Source organism: Phoca vitulina, unplaced genomic scaffold, assembly GCF_004348235.1.
Source record: "Phoca vitulina isolate PV1807 unplaced genomic scaffold, GSC_HSeal_1.0 scaffold5, whole genome shotgun sequence".
Lineage (NCBI taxonomy): Eukaryota > Metazoa > Chordata > Mammalia > Carnivora > Phocidae > Phoca > Phoca vitulina.
In genome coordinates this window covers 32,838,416-32,860,283 of record NW_022589708.1, presented here as the reverse complement: position 1 = coordinate 32,860,283, position 21,868 = coordinate 32,838,416, and the positions used below count along the sequence as shown (strand labels likewise).

Below are 21,868 nucleotides of genomic sequence, written 5' to 3'. Positions count from 1 at the left end.
GTACCTTCCCTAGGGGCTAAATAACACACATATTGCAAACTCATAAGGTAAGCTTTCTGGATACCACATCTCTCAAAGTTATTTCAGCCGGCCTCTATACTGTACTCTCAAGACAAAGGAAAGATCAAAAAATATATATATATATTAAACCTCTACGATCACACCTATAAGTTATGAAGATAAGAGGAGCTTCAGAACCTGTGGACTTCCTGTTATGTGCCTGGAGGACCAATAGATAGCATTATGTTTTTAACTGCACGAAAAATTTCCCCCCCATAGGGAAAACATATGCTTTAAGCAGTGCAGAGGATCTGAGGGATTTCTACTATTGCATGAAGCTGTTTTTTTGGTACCTAGTTCCCATTTAACTGAATTAATTTAATGTCCAGTTTCAACTGCATTGTTTTCCATTTAAATTGCTATTACCTTTGAGGAGTAAAAGCTTCATAGTCTATATGCCGAAAATTACTTGATTCCTCCCAGTCCTTGCCTTAAAGATTTTACCTATGAAGTGAAGGTCAAAGTCGTGTTTGCATTTTTTTTTTTCCTTCAATGGTCTATGTTGGAAATCCTACAGATATTCTCCTGGTGTCATAAACAGATCATTTGTGTATTTCAAATATACTATCGGACTGAAGATGAGCTTAACATCTCTGTAACCACAGAAAACAACCAGTAAAATCAAGAAGCTAGATTATTGTGTAAAAGGTTTAAGATATTTGATTAACAAAGGGCTTTCCAGGGTTTTGATCAATGATTTTAATATTCCTAAAAATCCAGACAACAGCAGTACTGTTCTCACCTCAAGATAATTTTGGCGTGGCTTAATAATACCAAGGGAAAGAGGTCACCAGTTATCCCATATCGCCAAAGAGTATTCATAAGTTAGGGCTGTTCTACTGTGGCTACACAAAAAGCCAGTAGCCAGGGATTAAAAGCAAAAGAGAGAATTAGGCTATTATTATTTCTATTATTTAGACAGGTTGATAATCAAGTTGACCTTTAAGTTAATATTCGACTGTCACATATGCTCATCTCTGATTGCTAAGAAGTGACAAAGGCAGACACACTGAGAAATGAGAGACTGGGTTTTGGAAAGCAGGAGGGAAACAGAGGGGGAAGAGTGTGACATGAGTCTTTCAGATCTTATAAAACTTGTTCCTCTGTTTTGTTGGAGGGAAGAGGGGCGGGACGTGATCCATCTTTTCTTACAGCCAGGAGAAAGGCAGGCTCTTTGGACCATCCATGCCAGAGGTGACAGAACTGGGATTCTATGGACCAATACCATGACACTGTGTCGCAGAAACATAAGCACAGAATCTCAGATTTCTAGTCAGGCTGAGTGAATTCCAGTGAAATGAGCATTCGTTGAGAGCCTACTTTATGCATTGTCATAGGCACTGTGTAAGGCGTCAGCTAACCCAAAAGACCCCCAGTTCAAACTTAAAAAAATAAAAAAAAATTAGAAACTGACATCTCTTCAGATAATTAGAAAAAGAAAATTACCCTAGGAAAATCATGCGCCAAGGGTCCTGATTGGCCAGGAGAGCACAGAGGGAGTATTAACCCCAAGCCCCCCTCGGCAGGGGAGCTTTATGAGGCCCCCAGCAGCCCCAGCGGCCCTGCTGCCAGCCTTTCAGAGGTGAGCTCTGAATCCGACACCACAGCCTCACTGCAACAGCGAGTCTCAGTCTGCACAAAAGATGTGGGATCTTTAGAGACATCATTTAAATGCCAATTTTCATGCTTCCTCTTCTAAGTTATGGCACTTATAACATCAATATTTTAAACAGTTCAAGTATTTTTTAACTTCTAAATGAGTCATTCACTCTCTTAGCAGAGAAGAGGTAAAATAAAATGTCAATGACTAAAACGTGAACTCCTTCTTCAAAGATACAGTTAAGTACATTTCTCACGATTCAATGGTAATTGGCTTAGAACTTGAAAATACAATGCTGCACCTGACAATGGGAATTCACTGGGCTCCACAGGAATCCAAAGGCTGCCGCAGAAAGTGGACCCAGTACGATGGGAATTACACTTACTCTACTTCTTAGGTAATTTCCTCACAACTCTCACTGAGTTTTATTTGTGCCATTCAGAATTCACACGCACCTACTCACCAATTCTGGGTACTAACAATTGCTGTCTCCAGACCGCCGCGCCCAAGGACTCCCCTGCCCAACCCAGCACATCAGCCGGGGCAGACTGTCCCACAGGGTCTCACAGCCGCCACATGAGGCCTTCCGTAGCTCCATGACAGAAGGGAGCTTCTGTGGTTTAGATGGTAGCACCTTCAAAGTCACAGTCAGAAGAAGCCTAGTGAGAAGTCAGAACCTCACTTTGGATCAGTGGTTCTCAAAATGCTGGAAGCATGGGAATCCCCTGGGGGGTTGTGCTTTACACCCAAGTTCCTTTTTCCTGTTCCCAGAGAGTCTGGGGCAGGAACCCAGGGGATTTTGTAGCCCCAGGCAGCAGAGCACATTCTGAAAAGGGCTACCTTCCATGCCCCGGGTTTCCAAGTCCTGAGATTAAACCCTCCCCACCATTCGACCTGGCTCACAATCTGATCTTCAATGTCAAGCAAGAACACCTGCATTCTCTGGCCATCCCTTAGAAAGTTATCCAACCGTACTCCATCTGAGCAAAAACGTCATTTCTCAGTTTTCCAATGTGAAAAATGATGATCACATTCTATCTCCTCACTGAATTGTAACAAACAGCAAATAATAATGCACAAGGAAGTGCTCTGAAGCACACAAAGGGTATTCACAAGCTGTAACATGGTACTCAGGTAGAGCACGCCCAACTCTTTAAATAATAAAGCACATCAGTGTAAAATCCTGAAACTTGAATTATACATATAACTTCATCTTTCAGGGTTCTCCCATGTAGATCTGTTCCATGTCCCTCCCCCCTCGGTTTTTATTTTAATGAATGAATAAATAACTAGGAACCAAAGACGTTGTACAAGGATCACTTATTTTGCAAAAACTAATCAGACTAAATCACCACTTTTAACTCATCAAAGACAAAGAACAAATGGCTTAGTTTTAAGAACACATGTCGTTTCTCTGAATTACCCAAGTAGTAGTAGCTCTGCAGAATTGGGCTAAATTCACTGCACATCTACAGTACTGAATGATTTCCATAAAATAAGAGTGTCTCTCTAGACTCACACACCATTGTAAGACTCTGAGAACATGACAGAGCAGCACTCAAATAACTCTCTGGGTCCATAAAAATAATGGGCCCAAAGTAATCCCATGGATTATTCCCAGAGTGTTACAGAGACTTACAATGAAATCATATTAAGTAAATGAAATGGTATAAGGAATCTGAAAGGGTGTGAAGCATGAAACTCAAATGTCTAGCCACTTAACTATAACACAGCTTTTATGTGAACAAATATCAATAACTCCAAATTTATCTAAATGAATTCTGGAACAGCAGAACAGGCTTGAAAATTCAGTACCACAGCAAGAATTGGGAATAGCACAAATGAGAAGGCACGGAAAAGAAGGAGAGAAGCCAATATGTCAGCTAAGAGTGAGGAGAACCCCAGAGACAATGGATCACCCCCCACCCCACCAAAACAGCAGTACTAGGCCAACATTCTTCCTTTATATGACAAGTGATGGTGCTCTGTTGTCCAAACAAAAGGATGAATTATACCCTCTTTTACTCTGAAAAATCTGCTCTCCAATGGCAGCCTATACAAGGATAAGCCCCGGTCCCATCAGTGTTCTTTCACACTATCTCCACCCACTCAAGACTGTTTCATCTTCTCTATACCTGCTCTCCAAACTCTTCCATCAAAACTCAGTTCTACTTCCATCCATATCATCAGGTCAGCATTTCCTTGTCCCACTAAGATATATCACTAAAGTCCGTGATGATTTCTGGGGACCCCATCTGTCCACAGCTCTACTGAATATCCTAAACTGTGTACGGGACATATCGGCATTTGAAATATGCATACGGTTAAACCCTTTAGCTGAAGGCTAAGTGTTGGAAGGCCAGGGTTATAATCTCCCAACTGCCACTGATGATCTGGGCTCTAGGCAAGTGACTGCATTATTATGTTGCCAATTGTTCACGTGAAAAATGGTGATCACAATACCCTATACCATCTTCTCATTATATTTATGCAAGCATCAAATAGTAACAGATAATAAGGTACTCTGGATTACACAGGGGGATACATACAGATGCTGAGTAGCACTTTGCCACCACTTTTCTTCAGACTACGAAATCTGAAGAAGAAAATACATTTCTAATACCAACAAATGCAAGGCTAGATTAACCAAATCAGATTCAGTCAACTAATCAATAGACAATATTATTTCAATAAATATTTTTCATGAAACATGACAATTAAATAATGAGAATGATTCTTCAAGAATCATTGATTTCCCATGATTATTTCACCTCAGATATTTCTAGCATTCGTTAACTGGCAACCTAGTATTACAGAAAACATCTTTTTTTTTTTTTTTTAGTTCAAACACAGCTGGTTCTGACACTGAGAAGCAGGTTGATCTTGGGAGAAGTTACTTAACCATTGCTAATTACAACTGGCCTCACTGGTAGAGAGGACCACTGTAGGATTACTAGGAGCATTTGAGGAGATGATATAAATGATCAAACACACTGTGTCAGTGTTCTTATATGCTACTCTTCGTAGCTATTCCTTTTGGGATATTTAATATTAGGATCATCTTCCAAATAAACTGTGGGGGCTCCTTCATGTTAGGCTACTGCCTACCTAGATCCCTAACAACTTGCACCATAAATGATTGTTTTGAGACTGAATTCACAAATGAATGGGGTTGAAATCAAACAGTTAATATACATAATGCAGTTTGAGCTAAATTAAGTGCTAAATTAGATGGGTAGTGACTATAGGTTAATTCAATAAAAGTGCAGAGAAGAGAGAGATCAATGGGAATATACTTTATGGAAGAGAGATGCTGTGCTGGGACATGCAGGATAACCACGACCAAAATCAGCTACAGGAACAGAGAGGGTATTAGGATGAAGCAACAGCAAGCAGCTAGTAAATATTATATATATTAACTCCTTTATTTCCCAGAAACTCCACAAGGTAGGGACTATTATAATCCCCATTTTATAGATGAAGAAACCGAGAGAGAGATTAACTAGCTTGCTCAGGTCACAGAAAAAAATGTTGGAGCCAGAACATAAATATAGCCAGTCTAGCTCCAGAGTTCACGCACTTAACCAAAGAATCACTGAGCTGAGCCCCAACATATTGAAGCAGGAAAGTGAGTAGACCTCACTGTGGCAGCTGTAAACAAAAAAAAAAAAAAAAAAAAAAAAAGAATACACTCTGACTAGTTGAATCGGAGAGAGAATACATTTTTAAATATCGGCTCAGAAAATCTCTTGGTAGGTCAGAGAAGCATGCTTAAATTCTACATAGCAAGGAACAATACGGGTGGAGGAAAGCCAGACCACATCACAAGTCTCTTCCAGTGAAAATACCACTGTCCCTGTATTCCAGCATTTGATGCCAGAGCGTCTGTCACAACCTCCTCCAAACAGCCAGACGTTCCCGCCACTGCGCTTACCCCAACAGCAGTCTTCCCATAAGCAGGCAGCCCTGCATTGCCACCTTCTGCATCCCTCCAGTGCGTCGTACAACTGACTGGCAACGAGTCTATACCCTAGCTGTACGAGTCTAGGAAGTGCAGGGGTTTCTGTTTTTGTTATTTTTAAAGATTCTATTTCAGGGGGATTGGAATCACAATATGGGAAGCCAGCAAAAAGTCAAGATGATAAAAGATGTCAAGCAATCACAAAAGAGCATTACACACTCTGATAACACGCTGAGAAGGTTTGGTGAATCATGTCAGCTACATAAAGTAGGGTCAGATCATGTAGGTACGACTTTACTTCATTTGAAAACAATTTACTCTAACAAAGGCCATAGGTCTCTTAAAATAGCAAGGCATTTTTCAGGGCATAAAGATGATAATTTATGTAATCCGAAAACTAGTGATATCAATTACTTGGTGGCTTTCTTCCCCAACTATTTCAAAATGTTATAGCATAACCATATGCATTACTTTTCCTATAAGAAAAAGCAAAAGATATTAACTTAAGAAATCAGTCACATTATAGATCATATACTATTTTTGCCTCTCCTAGTTTTCTTACTATTTTTGTAAGGATCATTTTTCAAAACAATGGAAATTTTGAATGGTGGCAATATAACTCTCTTTGTGGAAAGAGAAATTTAAAATATTCACTAGAAAAATTGCTTTGTTTTATGAAATACAAAGTTATTTTTAAACCATTACTCCTTTAACTATCATGGCCATATGTGTTTCTGAACAATATTTCAAATGCCTTCTACAGTAACAAGTGTTTCTAGTTCCGTACGTTTAAGCAAAGTTAGCTATATTTGATGAGATACAGTACCTCTGAATAAGTCCAAGAATAAAGAACTAAAGACATTATTTTTAAATGTGAATTATGTTAAAGGCAGGTATATAGTAACATAATATCAATATAGGTTTATTGTGTAAACATACAGATGGACAGTACCATTTTTTAATGGATAATGGAGTCTTATGAAACAGTATAACTTTGGAGTATCAAGTCTTTCTTTCAAGATCTATGTGAATAACTAGGCATATATTTTAACTTACATACACCATGTCATATACATATATCATTTTATATCATTAAATTAAGAAGAAATTCAAACTACAATAACTGCAAGAGCAGTTACTTTGTATTGCTTAATACATAGTGCACTATGTTAAGCCTATGTATACAATTTCATTTATTCTATCTGAATTCCATACCCCTTACTATACCTGAATTTAAATATAGGGAAATGTTTCACCTCCTTCTCAAAAACATTTCTGTAGTTCAAAAACCCTGCAAAGAAATGTGAATATACCCCAAGGAGAATAATCCAAGGAGGAGAGATTAAGGCAACATCTCCACTTATATGTATTTGTGGAATGTCAATGTGGAAATTAGAAGCCGCTGTGGTACAAACCATAAGAGACTCTTAATCTCAGGAAACAAACTGAGGGTTGCTGGAGTGGAGCGGGGTGGGAGGGATGGGGTGGCTGGGTGATGGACATTGGGGAGGGTATGTACTATGGTGAGCACTGTGAATTGTGTAAGACTGATGAATCACAGACCTGTACCCCTGAAACAAATAATACATTATATGTTAATAAAAAAATTAAAAAAAAAAAAAGAGGCCACTATGGCAATAAAATTTGGTGGGAGGGAGATGAGAGCAAATGACAGCAATAGTCATGCAATGAGAACAGAAAGAGAGAACTGTCTTTATATCTAATTTATGACTCAATAAAACAATAGACATTAACGGTTTTAGCATATTACTGATATTTATTTATCATAGTAATAATGATGATGTATATGAAAATCATTTTCCCTTGCAAAGTGGTTGAGGATAAAAAACTGAAACTTCCAACAATATAAGTTTTTATTGGGGTGCCTGGCTGGCTCAGTAGGTAGAGTTTGTGACTCTTGATCTTAGAGTAGAGAGTTCAAGCCCCACGTTGGGGATAGAACTTAAAAATTTTCAAAACAAAAATTTAAAAAAAAAAAAAAGTTTTCATTGAATACAATATTGACTGGGGTGGGGGGGACATATCCTGTGCATGAGAAGATCATGTGTATGGGCCTAAAAACAATGTCCAAACTGTCAGGTCCCTAAAATGTGCCCAAAGCCACTGTACTGTTCATAGAAAATACTTCACCTCAAATGCCTTGCTTGTTCTTTTAGTGAACACAATAATATATTGATGATCCATTTTTAAACCATCTGAATACTCATCTTCATATGAAATTCATAACAAAACCTGAAGCAACCCAAGAGATGTATTCTACTTCTTGGTTAGAGCTGACTGAGACAAAGGAGGTTAGAGGTTTTAAACCTACAATTGTGTTCATTTCTTTCACATTGAAAACAAAAAAGTATACACCTGGGGTTTAAAAAAACAAAACAAACCTAAGAAAAGTACATTCTTTTTCTTAATTTTGAAGAATAAGATTGTCTTATTTAGCAGATATAGGCTTTAAGAGTGAATACTTTCAATCATCATCCTCATGGCTTCACTGAAAAAGATATAATTAGTTACGACAGGAGCACAGCAATGAAACTGAAGTTTGAGAGTTGGAAAGAGGATTGATCATGGGAACTATAAGTCATCTGAACATCAAAGTTCATCTACGATTGACAAGAAGTAGATATTCTTTTACTAAGAAAATCTTCTGACAATATTCCCTTCAGACAAGAAAAAGGACTAACCAGTGGATCAGAGACAGACTCATTTTTCCACAGTCCACAGACACGACCAGTCAGCAAGATATTAAATTGATCAAACTTTCCACCAGGTGGAATATGCCTTGGTAGCAAAGTATGCATTGTCCTCAGTGATGACTCTGACATAATTTGTAAAGCAGTAAAAAAAAAAAAAAAGCAAGAGTGGACATCTTTATGTTGTTACATATTTATAAAATTCTGGGCTCTCAAGATCCTATGACAGAGACCAAGAAGTTTTCTAGAAGGTGAATCTGATATGTGGTGTCAGCTCTGCTCCATTAGATTTCCGAAACTGATAGACACACAGTGAAATACAATTTTGCCCATATGATGACCAGGGAATATTTTTGTAATTTCTACCTACTGTTAAATACCTGCAAACATTATTTTATATTAAAACAAACATATAGTAAAAAATGTTTTTTAATCCTATGCAATTAAAAGAGAGACCCAAGAGTTCATATTTACTGCAGACTACTGAAATGGCCACGAGCCTCTCTAGGTAAATTCGCATTTATTGGCATGCTCAACTAAAACTTTCTGTAAAATCTGCTTAAATCCTTCTTAAACATCAATATTATAGTGGGAGTTATTTTATATCGGATTGTTTGCAATATTCTAGTTAAAACAGCTATCAAAGTTGAGCAACAAAGAAAGCTTGCAATAGTGAAAAGATTCTGATTCACAAGACACGGACTCAGTTCCATCCCTGTTACTTACTGGTGGTGTGACCTCAACATACAAGATCTCTGCGGTTTTCTTTAGTAATGGGGATGACATTGCATACTCAAGGGTTTACTTAGGTGCAAAAGCATGTAGGACTGTTATGTCCTATAAACAAATGATCTTATCATTATGCAATGTTCCACTTTATCTCTGGCTATATTCCTTTTTCTGAAGTCTATTTTGTCTAATATTAATACAGGAAGCACAGTTTTGTTTTTGTTGTTGTGATTTAGGATATACGTATCTTTTTCTATCCTTTTACTTTCTGTTTGTTTAAAAGAATGTTTAGTATAGATTTATTATGTTCCTGGAAGAAAATATCCTAAACTATTAACAGCTTTTATTGCAAGATAATGTGATCATGCCTTTAATTTCATCTTGAAAAGTTTTTTTATATATTTAAATTCTTTAATAATAAAAATGTTATCAGACATAAGAATTCCAGTGTCTGATCTGGAGAAGGACAAGCCTTGTCCACAATCAACAAGATAGGGATGACCTACACCCAAGTGACCTCACGTTTCACACAAAACTTCTTCCTCCAGAGTCAGAAGAAGGGTGTTGTTAAAGCCAACATTTATTTAAGAAGTATCTACTGTAAGTAAAAATAGGGCCATTTACTCACACATGGTTGTTGCTATAACAAGCAGGCTTTTTAAAAAGTCAAGTCCCATGTGAGGCCATTTGAAATGATTTCTGCTAAAGTCTTCCTTCAGCCACTCGGTTCAATAATCCATACAAGCTCTCTGGTACAGTTATGAATCATCAGTTCTCTGGGCTTTTAAACTTATTTTTAGGGGCGCCTGGGTGGCTCAGTTGTTAGGCGTCTGCCTTCGGCTCGGGTCATGATCCCAGAGTCCTGGGATTGAGCCCCGCATTGGGCTCCCTGCTCAGCGGGAAGCCTGCTTCTCCCTCTCCCACTCCCCCTGCTTGTGTTCCCTCTCTCGCTGTGTCTCTCTCTGTCAAATAAATAAATAAAATCTTTAAAAAAAAAAAAACTTATTTTTATTTTTAATTGAGGTAATGAACACAAAATATAAAATTTACCCACAACCATCTCTATATGTGCAGGTCAGTAGTGTTAACCACATTTACATTGCTCTATAACAGACCTTTTTTCATCTTGCAAAACTGAAACTCGACACCATCAAACAACTGCCCACATCCCAGTCCACCAAATCCCTGACAACCACCATTCTCTTTTCTGCTTCATGATTTTGTCTACTCTTGATTCTATCCTGTTACTCACTACGTACCTGTATCTTTATATTTAAAGAAAACATCTTACAGGTGGCGTGTAGTTAGGTCTTGCTTTTATTCCCAAGCTGACAATCTATCTTTTAAATGGAGTGCTTAAACTCTTTCTGTTCCACACGATTATTTACATATAACGTTTAAATAACTTGCTCTTTGTTTTCTATTTCCCCTATCTGCTCTTTGTTCATCTTTCCTCTTTCCTGCCTTCATTCAGAGAAAATGGAGTATTTTTAAAAATGCTTCCAGTTCATTTCCACCGTTGGTTTATTAACTACATTGGCTGTTTTACTGTGTGTGTGTGTGTTTGCTTTAGGATTTACAACATACACCTTTAACTTAATACCATCTCCCTTCACATAATACCATATCCGATGGTATATTTCCTTCCATGCCCCCATCTCTGTGTGACTGCTGTTGCTCATTCAATATGTTATAAACTCCACAATGTGTTATGTTTGCTTTGCATAATTTTCTTTTAAAAAGATTTTTTACATCTTTTATATTTGCCTACATACTTACCATTTTGAGTGCTCTTAGACATTTCCTTGTGCAGATCCAGATTTCTATCCAGTGTCCTTTTCCTTTTACCTAAGTAAGTGACTTTCTTCTGTCTTGCATGGTATCTGATAAGAAGTCTGATTTTTGCACCTTTGTATACCAGATATATTCCCCTCTTCTCCATTGGCTGCTTTTAAGACTGTTCTTCATTACCTGTTTCCAGCAATTTGATTATTTTATGCTTTGGTGTGGTTTCTTCTGCTTGGGGCTAACTGAATTTCTTGCATATGTGGGTTTTCCTCTTATTTGGATAATGTCTAGCCATAAGTTCTTCAAATTATTTTTACTGACCCTGCCTATCCTGACAGTTCCATTGTACATATGATAGACTACTTGAGATTGTTCCACAGGTCACAGAGGTTTTGTTCATTTTGTCTTTTTTTCTGTCTGATCAATCCAATCAATTATGATCAATTGCCAGATAGTGGAACCTTTACATTATTGAAGGCTAGATCTTGTTGTGTCTTCTGGTAGAGTGCTGGATTTTGCTCTGGCATAATTAAGTAACTTCCAGGTCAGTTTGACACTTTCAGGGTTTGCTTCTCATGTCCTTCATGACAAAACCCAGTCCAGACGACTGTGGGACGAATTCAGCCCCATTACTAACCTGTGGCCCTTCTGAGACCCCTACCAAATGCCCCCATGTACAAAGGGGTCTCTCCATTCTGGTCTGTGGGAACTGTATGTGAGCCCTAAGAATTGCTCCAGAGGGGCACCTGGGTGGCTCAGTCAGTTAAGCATCTGACTTTGGCACAGGTCATGATCTCAGGGTCCTGGGATTGAGCCCAGAGTCAAGCTCTGCGCTCAGTGGGGAGTCTGCTTGTCCCTCTCCCTCTGCCCCTCCCCCATACTTATGTGTGCATGCTCTCTCACATGCTCTCCCTCTTTCTCTCTGTCTCCCCCTCTCAAACAAATAAAATCTTTAAAAAAAAAAAAAAAAACTGTTCCACCTATTGCCTTCCTTGTTCTTTCCTTGTTTTCCTCCACACACAGGTAGATCATTACTTAGCCAAACCCTTCTGAGAGGGTCACTTTTGAGGATCTCTGGAGCTCTCTCCATACAATTCCTTCCTCTCTGTTATTGTTCCCCTTAAAAACCAGTTGCCTTGACCTTTCCCAAGTTCCCATCCCTGCCCGCCTAACTCAGTGGCTGCTAGGCCCTATTTGGGTTCCTCCCCCTGCTTTGCCTTTAGGCAGAAGGCTATGGCACTAGCAAAGTTCACCTCCTTTTCTGCCCTACTCCCAAGGATCACAGTCCTTAACTGCCTGTTGTTGCTCAGTATGTAAAAACATTTCATATATTTTAGTCTGGCTTTCTAGTTATTTATGGTACGAGGTCAATTCCCATAGCAATTAATCCCCCGTGGTCCAAAGCAAAAGTCCCCCAAGGGTTAAATAAGCTATAATCACAGTTATAAACTGTGAATCAGTATGCAAATATTAGCACATGAAAACACATCTAGATAAAGAGCAACTCTTGCCTCATGGTCCAGATTTTGTTTTTGAAATTCTACCACAAAGACCAGTACACGAAGGCACACACAATCATGCATTAGCTGAAATATTCCAGAGAGGTTAATTTTCCCTCAACTTGAAATTTCCAAATTACTCAGAGCATGAAATCTCTTTAAGAAGTGTTCCTTTTTACAAAGCACTGACCCTATAAAAATGCAAATGACTCCCGGAAAGAATAGCACTTTACATTTTCCTCAATTAAGGAGACTCCAGTTAGAACCGGTCATCTGTGGGTACCCTGAGCCATCACAGCACCAAGGGTTGGGAGTGGAGAATTAAGCTGAAGGAGAAAGTACATTGCTTAACGGGAAAGAAGGAGGGCAGAATTATCAACTTCATAGCTTTGCCCAGGGCAGCCCCCAAGGGAAAGGATTTGTCTGCCTGCTATATTTCCCTTGGGTCCTATCTGTAATTACTATCACAGCTCATTGATTTTCAATTCCTTCTATTAATACATTTATTGGCCATTCTGACATTATTAAAATCAGTCCAACTCTGCTTCTTTAGTGGAGGATAGCTCTTCCTAAAAATGAGTTTTGCAAGTACAGATATTTTTTCCTGCCTTTTTTTTTTTTTTAAATGGTCTTCTTGGATTAGGAATAACACAGCTTCTGCATATGTTTTCCTTTGAAGCCAGGGAGTGACAGGCAAAGATTTCACTACAGATCAAAGGTTCTCAAGCAGTGGGTCATTGGAGAATATTAAACGATAAGCAAATTCATATGTCTAAGATAATTCTACGAATTTACTAGCTCCGCTGGCTTCTGTTCCACAGTAGGGGAGGTAATAATGAGCTTCTGTTAAAGGGCACGGCAAGTGGCAGTTTTACAATGCCTTTTCTTTTCTTCTGATAAAGTAATTAAAGTAACACTGTCTTGCTAAGCTTTTACACACAGATATATATTAAACCTTTTATGTTAAATTAAACATACGGTTTTACTGAGGAAAAGAAAAAGGTTTGTTGTTGGGTTTTTTTTTTTTTTCTCTCTCTCTCTAAAGCTACTAAATTTTAATGTAACTGCCTGTCTTAAACATTCCATAGCACATGTCTAGGTGCAGCTACAATACTTGCACCTGTCTATTTCTTTATTAAGCCTAAAGATTGGGGTCTTTTCCAAAATAGCACCTGTCTCAAAATCCTCAGTATTCTACAGTCTGGCCCTGGCTCTCACTTACAATAAATAGCATCTGAATCACTATTTATTGAGCCCTGCCTAGCTATAAGCTCCTTGTACTGAGATGATGAGGAATAATGAGAAGCATAAAGCAAAACTCCACTCTACAGGAAGGTACACTATAGTTGACTTAATGGTGCTAGTCAGTCCTTTGTGATACAGAAATGCCTTCCCCGCCTTGTTATGAATGCCCTGCAGAATGCTTTGCAAAAGTTACTGCAAGCTGCCTCTAGGAAAAGGACCATCACTCCCTTCTGTCCTTTTTTTCTTTTCAAGATTTTATTTATTTGACAGAGAAAGAGAGAGAGAGAGAGCACAAGCAGGGGGAGCAGCAGAGGGAGAGGGAGAAGCAGGCTCTCTGCTGAGCAGGGAGCCTGATGCGGGGCTCAATCCCAGGACCCTGGGATCATGACCTGAGCTGAAGGCAGACACTAACCTACTGAGTCACCCAGGCGCCCCTCTTCTGTCCTATCTCTAAAATTAAGGAGCTCATAGGAATCCCTGGCCTGACATCTTCTGGTACTAAGCCATTCAAGCTAGTGAGCTGCAAGGCCAGGAACAATTAAATCTGTCTGCTGCCACACCGGCATCCTTCGGTGCTCCACAGCTGTGGTCAAGTGGCATGGGGCTTTGTCCCCCAGCGGAACGCACAACGGTCTTCTACGACCCAATCACTGACTGCTCGGAACACAAAACTGGCAAAACACCCAATGTCTTTCTCCCTCTCTCTCTCTGCTCCACTCTTGCTTCCACTCTCTACCTAAAGGCCCACGGCTCAGAAATGCACCTGCCCTCAGGGGAAGGGAGAGGAGGGGTGACCACAGGCCTGAGCATGGCTGTGGCTGGGGGAGGGCCTCGGGTCAGCTCCTTACCTGCACTCAGGGAACAGTGAGGGGGGCTGGGTGACGCATGCTTCCTGCAGGACTCCCTCTGACGCCTGTGCACCGATGAATTTTTCTGTTTTTATGTAGAGGGCTTCTTCTCTTTTTTAAACATTTTACTTTCAAGAATCTCAAATATATACAAAATTAGGCAGAACGGTTACACGAGACCCCCCCCCCCCCCCCCCCGGTACAGGTTGTGTAGCTTCAATAATGATGGACTCCTGGCCAGTCTTAGCTCGTCTTCCTCCCCATCCATTCTGCCCTCCCGCCTCACTTTGCAGCAAATCCCAGACACCTAATCATCTCACCTGTAAATATAGCAGTAAGTATCTCAGAAGCGTACAAACTCAGAACTTTTTTAAAAAATTGTGGCCAGATACCACTGTCACACCAAAATAGGATGTCATTTTTGTGTTAATATAATCATTGATTTCTGGCTCCATTATCCCATTTTTTATGTGATAAAATCTAATCAGAATTTGAAATATTTCTCCAGATACGCTTAAATAAAAATTCAAATAAAAAATAAGGGTTGCACTTGGAGATTTACCTTAAATCTTCTTTTACAATTCTAAATGAATCCAGATGTTTAATCTCTACTAAATACGTTATGAGACTTGCATCCATGGAAACTGAAACAATGGGGCCCTTTTTATTCCTGCTTTTCTTCAAAGGGAGAACATTTATTCAGCATCCACCGCATGCAGGCAGGCTCTTAGGAGGCTGCAGTTCACTTCACTTCCCAGAAGAGGAGAAACAGGTGGATAGAGACCAAGGGGACCCACACGGCTGGCCCCTGGCAGAGTGAACATCTGAACTTGGGTCTGTCCCCTTTTAAAGTCGATGTATTTCTACCTCCACACACAGGCAGCTTCCTTGTGGTAGGACTGTTAAACTCCCAATGGGAAATGCTTTTTCTCACTCCTGGCCCATTACCAGACTCAAAGAATGTCAGTGGAACCCGGGCCAGTCTTAACACCCCCACTGTACAGATGAGGACATAGAGGCCTGGAGTTACGGAGTCACTTCCCAAAGCCATTCAAGCTGGTGAGCTGCAAGGCCAGGAACAAAAATCACATTTTATGTCTTTGAGGCAGTACCCTTTCTCTGTCACCGCCTTATCTCTGGGTGGAATCATTCCAGTCCTCTTCCTCCTGCTTTAGTCCTTTGCTTAATAACATGTGAGAACATCCAAAGGCTGACAGCATCTGGGAAGCTCTTGTAACAGCAGGACACAAGCACCAAAGGTCACAGTCAAAGTCATTCCAACCCTCCTTGCTGTGCCCCTGAAGCGTATCACAAGAGCTCACGCCCTTCCCACGGACTGCTTAGCAGCATGTGCTGCGTTACCGACAAGCCCGAAGGAAACTGAAGTCACGTTTCAAGAGACTACAATAATCATCTACTTAGGTATCATAAAACTAAGGATGCAGGAGTCACAGAATTCCAAACAGAAGGCAGGCACACAGAGTTGGTGTCCATATGTTACTGTACCTGTTCAGTTCACATAGCTACAAGATGAACACCATGCCACCAATGAGAATGTCTGTTTCCAACATTTCCAATTTTTATTTTTTTGTTCACAACAACCCTAGGAAGTTGACAGAGCGGGTTTATAACGAGCTAATGACTGGTTTCATATTTTTCCACCATGCCAGTTATAATGCCCAGACAAGCAAAGCATGTATTTCTTAACCACTCGCCAGGTGCCAGGACCTACAAGAAAAATACAAGAAACAATTCTTGTCCTCCAAGAGCTTACAATCTGATTGAAGAGCTATGACCACCTTCACACACCATAAAACTATTAAGAGAATGAGGCAAGGCAGCCAGAACTTTTCAGAGAAGAGAGAAAGCAGAGTGGCAAACCTAGACCCATTCCACAGTCCTTCTTCCAGCTCCGAAATGTGGTCATCGGGTCCTGAATTCCTTGGAAGGCTGGGGGGATATGTATAGACCAGCTGACAGGGACTATTTATAGCCAGGAGAGGAGAACAGACATATGCGTGCATGCTGCACTGAAAAAGGAGGGCCATGTAAGGTACTGTATCTTTACAATGCCGCCCGGGGCCTGAAAGACACACAAAACTTTTCTTCCCCAAAACACTGGACGTTTAATGTCTATGTCCTAAAAACACCCTTGAAATTAGGTCTTCCAGAGTGATTACAGAATCCAATCCTTGACATCAAGCTCAGGCATTCTCATTCATTGTTGTGATGCACAGATTCATTTCTATAACTTTGTGTTCATTGTTAGTAATATCTCACATCTTTTTCAGAAGCCCATAATCACACATAGGATTATCTTAATTTCACCACTGTTTACAGTTTCTTATAAAAATAATCAAACTTCAACCAGCTTTTAACAGGAAATGAGGAAAGAGTCCTATAAGATGGAAATAAGGAAATGTTTAGAATTCTAGTATTCCTTATCTAACTAAAATAGTTCTGGTTCTGAAGTGATACCATATATCACCCATCCCCATTATACCCCAATTAAAAACTCCAGTAAAATGACCAAAAGCGAAGTTCCCTAAAAATCTAGATTTCATCCCTAATTTTAAAGAAGAATGGATTTGAAATATTATAAATGACTAAATACAAATTACTGTACTCCATAAATAATTAGGTCATAATACATTTCATTAAACACTGGGCTGCTTCTCTTAAAGCTTTACTGTAAAAGAGAACAAAATTATATCTGCCATATATTTAAGAAGTACATACAAAGCTTAGGAAAAGAATAAAATCAAGTTTCTACTTGCCTTCAACATGCACAATCTAAATTAGGGTTAAAATACTAACAACAGCTCCACTCACAAGGAGGAAAATTGATTTTAATGACTAAGCATTAAGTAAAACCTATGAACCTACCATTTTTCCTGTCCCTATCTGAGGGCAGTAAATAATGTCTAGAAGTAATGTGGCATGAGGTTCGTATTCACAATGTAAAACCCCTGGGAATCATGGCTTTTGTTTTTTGTGCATCTAAATCCTTCATGCAAACCTTACCTTACCCCTGAAAACTGACAGTAAAGGAGAAGTATCCTGACATCCTCAAAGATTCCCTGAGCTAATAACAACGATACACCATCCTGGCTCCAACCAGTGGCGCAAGTAGTACTCTCTGTTCTTCTCTGCCGTCCTCCAACATGCATGACTTGAGTAGATTTACTGCTATTCAAGTTGAAGAACATCTCGTGAAATAAAAGCAACAATGTGGAATATACCACTCTTTCACTTTTCCATCAGCAACGGAAAAACGTTATCCTCTGTGAATGAGATACTCTGGTCTGTGTGGTGTGTTCTACACACCAACTTAAACACGTGGTGTGTAGAAATTTATTTTATGAAACTGATGCTCATGCACTTAGATTAAGAAAACAGAAATTCCAAAGAAATAAAACAAATCCTTCTTATGTTAGGTTCAACAGCAAAGGTAAAAACTACTTGGCTTGGAAGACATAGAGTTTAACTTGGTGAGTAGGCTAGAAAATCCAGGTGAACACAGGACTTTTTCTGAAGCCTTGTCTACAATGAACAAATAATACCAATCGCCACCACACAGTGTTTTCGATCACGATGCTCTGCTAAGTGTTAGGTCGAACCTATGTGATTCTGTCGTCATGTCATGCACAGAACGGAGAAGGTGTGTTATTGGCTGACGTACCCCACAAAGTTCACTGCAGAGCTACAACAATCAACACTGAATATAAACTGTTTCAGACACAGGCTTAGCGTGAAGAAGAGAACTATACATTGAGATGCCATACATCTTGCCACAGATTGCTCAGGGATGGGGAAGTTATTGGAGAAACCCTCTACATGCCACCATCTGGATTCATGCCCTCAGTTCCTCATTATGAAGTCCCTCTCATACATCAGCATCCGAACCCCTTGAATGGAGTCCCACATGAACTCATGCACACAGATTTCTTAAGTGAAATTTTATTTACATTTAAAATGTCTTCTGGTTGCTCACTTACAAAACATTGCCAATGTTTTGCTTTTTTTTTGGTAAGAGATACATTAATAAGATTAAGATTAAATATTTACTTAATTTACCCTTGTTTCGGACATCTGTAGTGTCTCAGTGGTTGTGAGTTAGTAACACAGGTAGGCAGTGTGCCCTCGGGCACGCGGTCTGGGCTTTCTCACTTAAATACAAAACGGGGTCAGCCAATGCTGCAAGCAGTCACATTGCCCTTATTATAATTTTAACTAGTGAAGCTACAAGTGTTAACAATTACAAAATCACCTAACTTCTTTTAAAAAAGAAATCCAGCTGTGTTCTTAAGTCTTCATATTTTCACTAGCCATGCGTTAATTTGTCAATTTTGCTATGTATTGTTATACAAGTCTTCTTTTGCTTTATTTGCATTTCAAACTCACCAACTTAAATTTCATCAACTGTCCTCTAGTCCTCATGGTATATAAAAGGGTAAATACAAATGTCACAAGAAAAATCAATCCAACAAACAGGAACATTCCCATACCTGTACTCCGTAACTTCCTAAGAAAGAAACAAGCCATTTTGGCATGGAGGTTATATTCCTATCTTATTTTTTAATAATTCCTCTTTGCTTTGGATTTTTATTAGCTTTTCAAAACCTTCGCTAACTTAAAACCATATGGTTCTTATAAGGTCACTGTGTCTTCCTAGTTTCAGGAAGTTGTCTTTTCCAAGTTAGTAATGTTTGAGGTTGCAAATGGATGAGGATCAACCAGTCTCAGATGATCTTTACTTGAGAGAAAAAAGCATAGGCCAGCAAACGTCAAGATGCTCTGGAAATGACTGCCGCTATCATAAAGAGAAGAGGGCGGCATCGTTGGAAACTTACCCCTTGTTCAGATTCCAAAAGCTCTGTTTTGACTCTGACTGACGGCATCCCATCAAGCATTAACATTCTGTTCTCAAAGGTGTTGATATTCTGAGAGTAAAAACAGAGAGAGAGAGGGAAAGTCAGCTATAAAGCATTCAAATGAGGGCATCTGGTAGACTCTTCCTTCATAGTAGTACATTTAGTACTGCTAACCTAATTTTTTTTAACAATGAAGTATAATTAAATGAGAATATCAGCATAACCAATTATCCCCCCATTCTGAACTATCATTTGAAATAATGACCAAGAAGTTGAATTAATCAGTCTGATTCTCTGACCTCTGGGTTGGAGGTCAGACTATAATAAACTGAAGTAAAGAAACCTTAACATTAATTTATATGGGGCTGGAACAATTCATCACACTTTTGCAATAGTGGAAGGAAAGAGAAGGATGTTTCCTTCTTCCTTAGTTCCAGAGGTTGTATGTGTGCAGAAATCCACAAAGGAGAAAAAGATAAAAAATGACCGTATGCTCATATTATCGTCAAAGTCTAAATAATTTTAAAAACAAGGTAATATAATTCTAGACACTGAACTTCGGTATCGCACTTCAGATCAAAGGAAAATTTCTATGTATTGACCCCAAACATCTATTTCAAAAACAACTCATATAAATTTTGGATTGAGAGTGAATTTTTAAGCTCAAGTCACAACCAAAAAATAAGTAACAATTTGTTTTCTATTTTGGTATGTGTTTGGCTGAATTTACCACTTCTTGAAAGGAGAACCTTATTTCTATTGTGACTCACTAGAATTTCAAACAATATTTATGAAAAGATTAAATCAAGGTTATTCTCTATTAATTTTCACTGCTTTGGGGATTTTCTAAAGTCAATAACCTATGAAGGGAGTTCGAAAGACACTTACTATTGCTTGCTTCAGGCCAAAATCACATTTGAAAACATGTTTAGAATGTCAAATTTACCTTCATCTACTGACCAAACTAAGAAACTGAAATGACTAAGTCTGAGTTTTTAGAATGGCTCCTTTGCTCAATCATAGAATGTAAGCACATGACTCTAAAGTGGTCTCCTTAAAAAAAAAAAAAAAAAAAAAAAAGAGAGAGAGATCTGTTTCTAAATATTTTGCCTACCTTTGATGACAAAGGTTAGTAGCATTTCTAAACCTTCAGGTTTCTGCCTCTCACATAGTTGCTTTTCTATCAAATAGTTAAATAAAAACAACTCCCACTTTGATAAATCATAAATGTTTTTATTACCAAATAATACCAACAGAGTGCAGTATAGTAAAGCTCTAATTATCTCTATTTCTTGCCACTCCTTTTTGTTTAAGAAAAAAAAGAAATAAAATTTATAGGGCCTCTTATCAGAAATATTTGCTCTGAGACATCAACAAGAAGAAAAGGCAAATTTACTCTAGAGCTAACTAATGAGCATTTAAAAATTCCATGCTACCTAGTCTATTATGTAATAAAAAGGAAAGAAACTACTGTCAGATTCTTTTCTTAGAAATGCGCAATATTATTAAAACTGGCAGGATGCATTTTTTTAAATTTGTGCTTTTGACTTGTCCATATTTTTTAGGCATTTTGCATCCTAATAGCTTCGAGCAGAAAGAACTGTGGAATCCCTGGCAAGCTCAGTTAATGTGTTCCAAGCTTTAACTCCTTTCATGGAGGCTGGTGAGTTGCTTACACATCAGGCATGGATCTCAAATCCTAATGTGTCACTTGCTTCCGTGGTTGGAAGCAGCCAGCTTGGCTTGCAACCACCCAGTTTCAAGAAAGCCTTCCTGCAGCCGGCCAGCCCTCCACGCCCCTGCCCTTCACAGCAGCCAGAAATCTACCCTAACAAAGCATCCCGTAGGCTGTTTGGTTGGTAGACAATGAAGAATGAGTTGATATTGCTTCCTACCCCGGAGGAGGTCTTGCCCAGAGGAAAAGGGAAGATGCCTTGCAAAGGCAGGGAAAAGACAAAGAACGATTCTGGAAAGACAGGTTTAATGAACTGGTTGGAATCTGATTAGAGGCTAATGTCCCTCTTAGTGCTTTGTACCAATTTACAGCTGATAGACTTTAACCATGCTCCTCACAGGCTGTGATAAACTCATTAGTTTAAAAAATGCAAGCCAACCAGAGTCTTTGAAGTTAAAAACTGATAAATCATGAAAACCTGACTGGGCCCACGTTCCATTTAGCACATTTAAATATCACTGTATTTTCATGATTTTTTTACTGTTATTCTTGAATAATCCTACGTGTGTTAAAGACAGGATGTACATTTTAGTTTCATATAAAAGTGGAAAAATAAAACACCTCTTGAGAGTTTTTTTAAGAAATTAAGTTTTCCCTGGAAATATGTCTCTTTCCATGATTTTCCAGGATCATCCACAGCCACAACCAAAATAAACACCATGAATAACTATGTTCACAGCTAAGAAACCAATCCTTAACTATTAAACTCAACTAATGCAGATTCAATTTATATATACGCCTAAAAGCAATACTGTAAATATACATAAAGCATATTAATCTCTACATTCATGATTCTAATCCTGTTTAGTATATACATA

The 21,868-nt window shown here is 38.9% G+C and overlaps 1 protein-coding gene across 13 annotated transcripts in view; it reads right to left on the bottom strand.

Moving 5' to 3' along the window:
• Window positions 1-21,868, bottom strand: part of KLF12 (Kruppel like factor 12) — a 578,056-nt gene that overhangs the window by 211,342 nt on the left and 344,846 nt on the right. For all 13 annotated transcript variants that reach the window (XM_032402856.1, XM_032402855.1, XM_032402857.1 and 10 more), the window contains one exon: window positions 19,295-19,384. In XM_032402856.1, coding sequence (XP_032258747.1) covers window positions 19,295-19,384 — 90 coding nt within the window. The remainder of the gene's footprint in view (window positions 1-19,294; window positions 19,385-21,868) is intronic.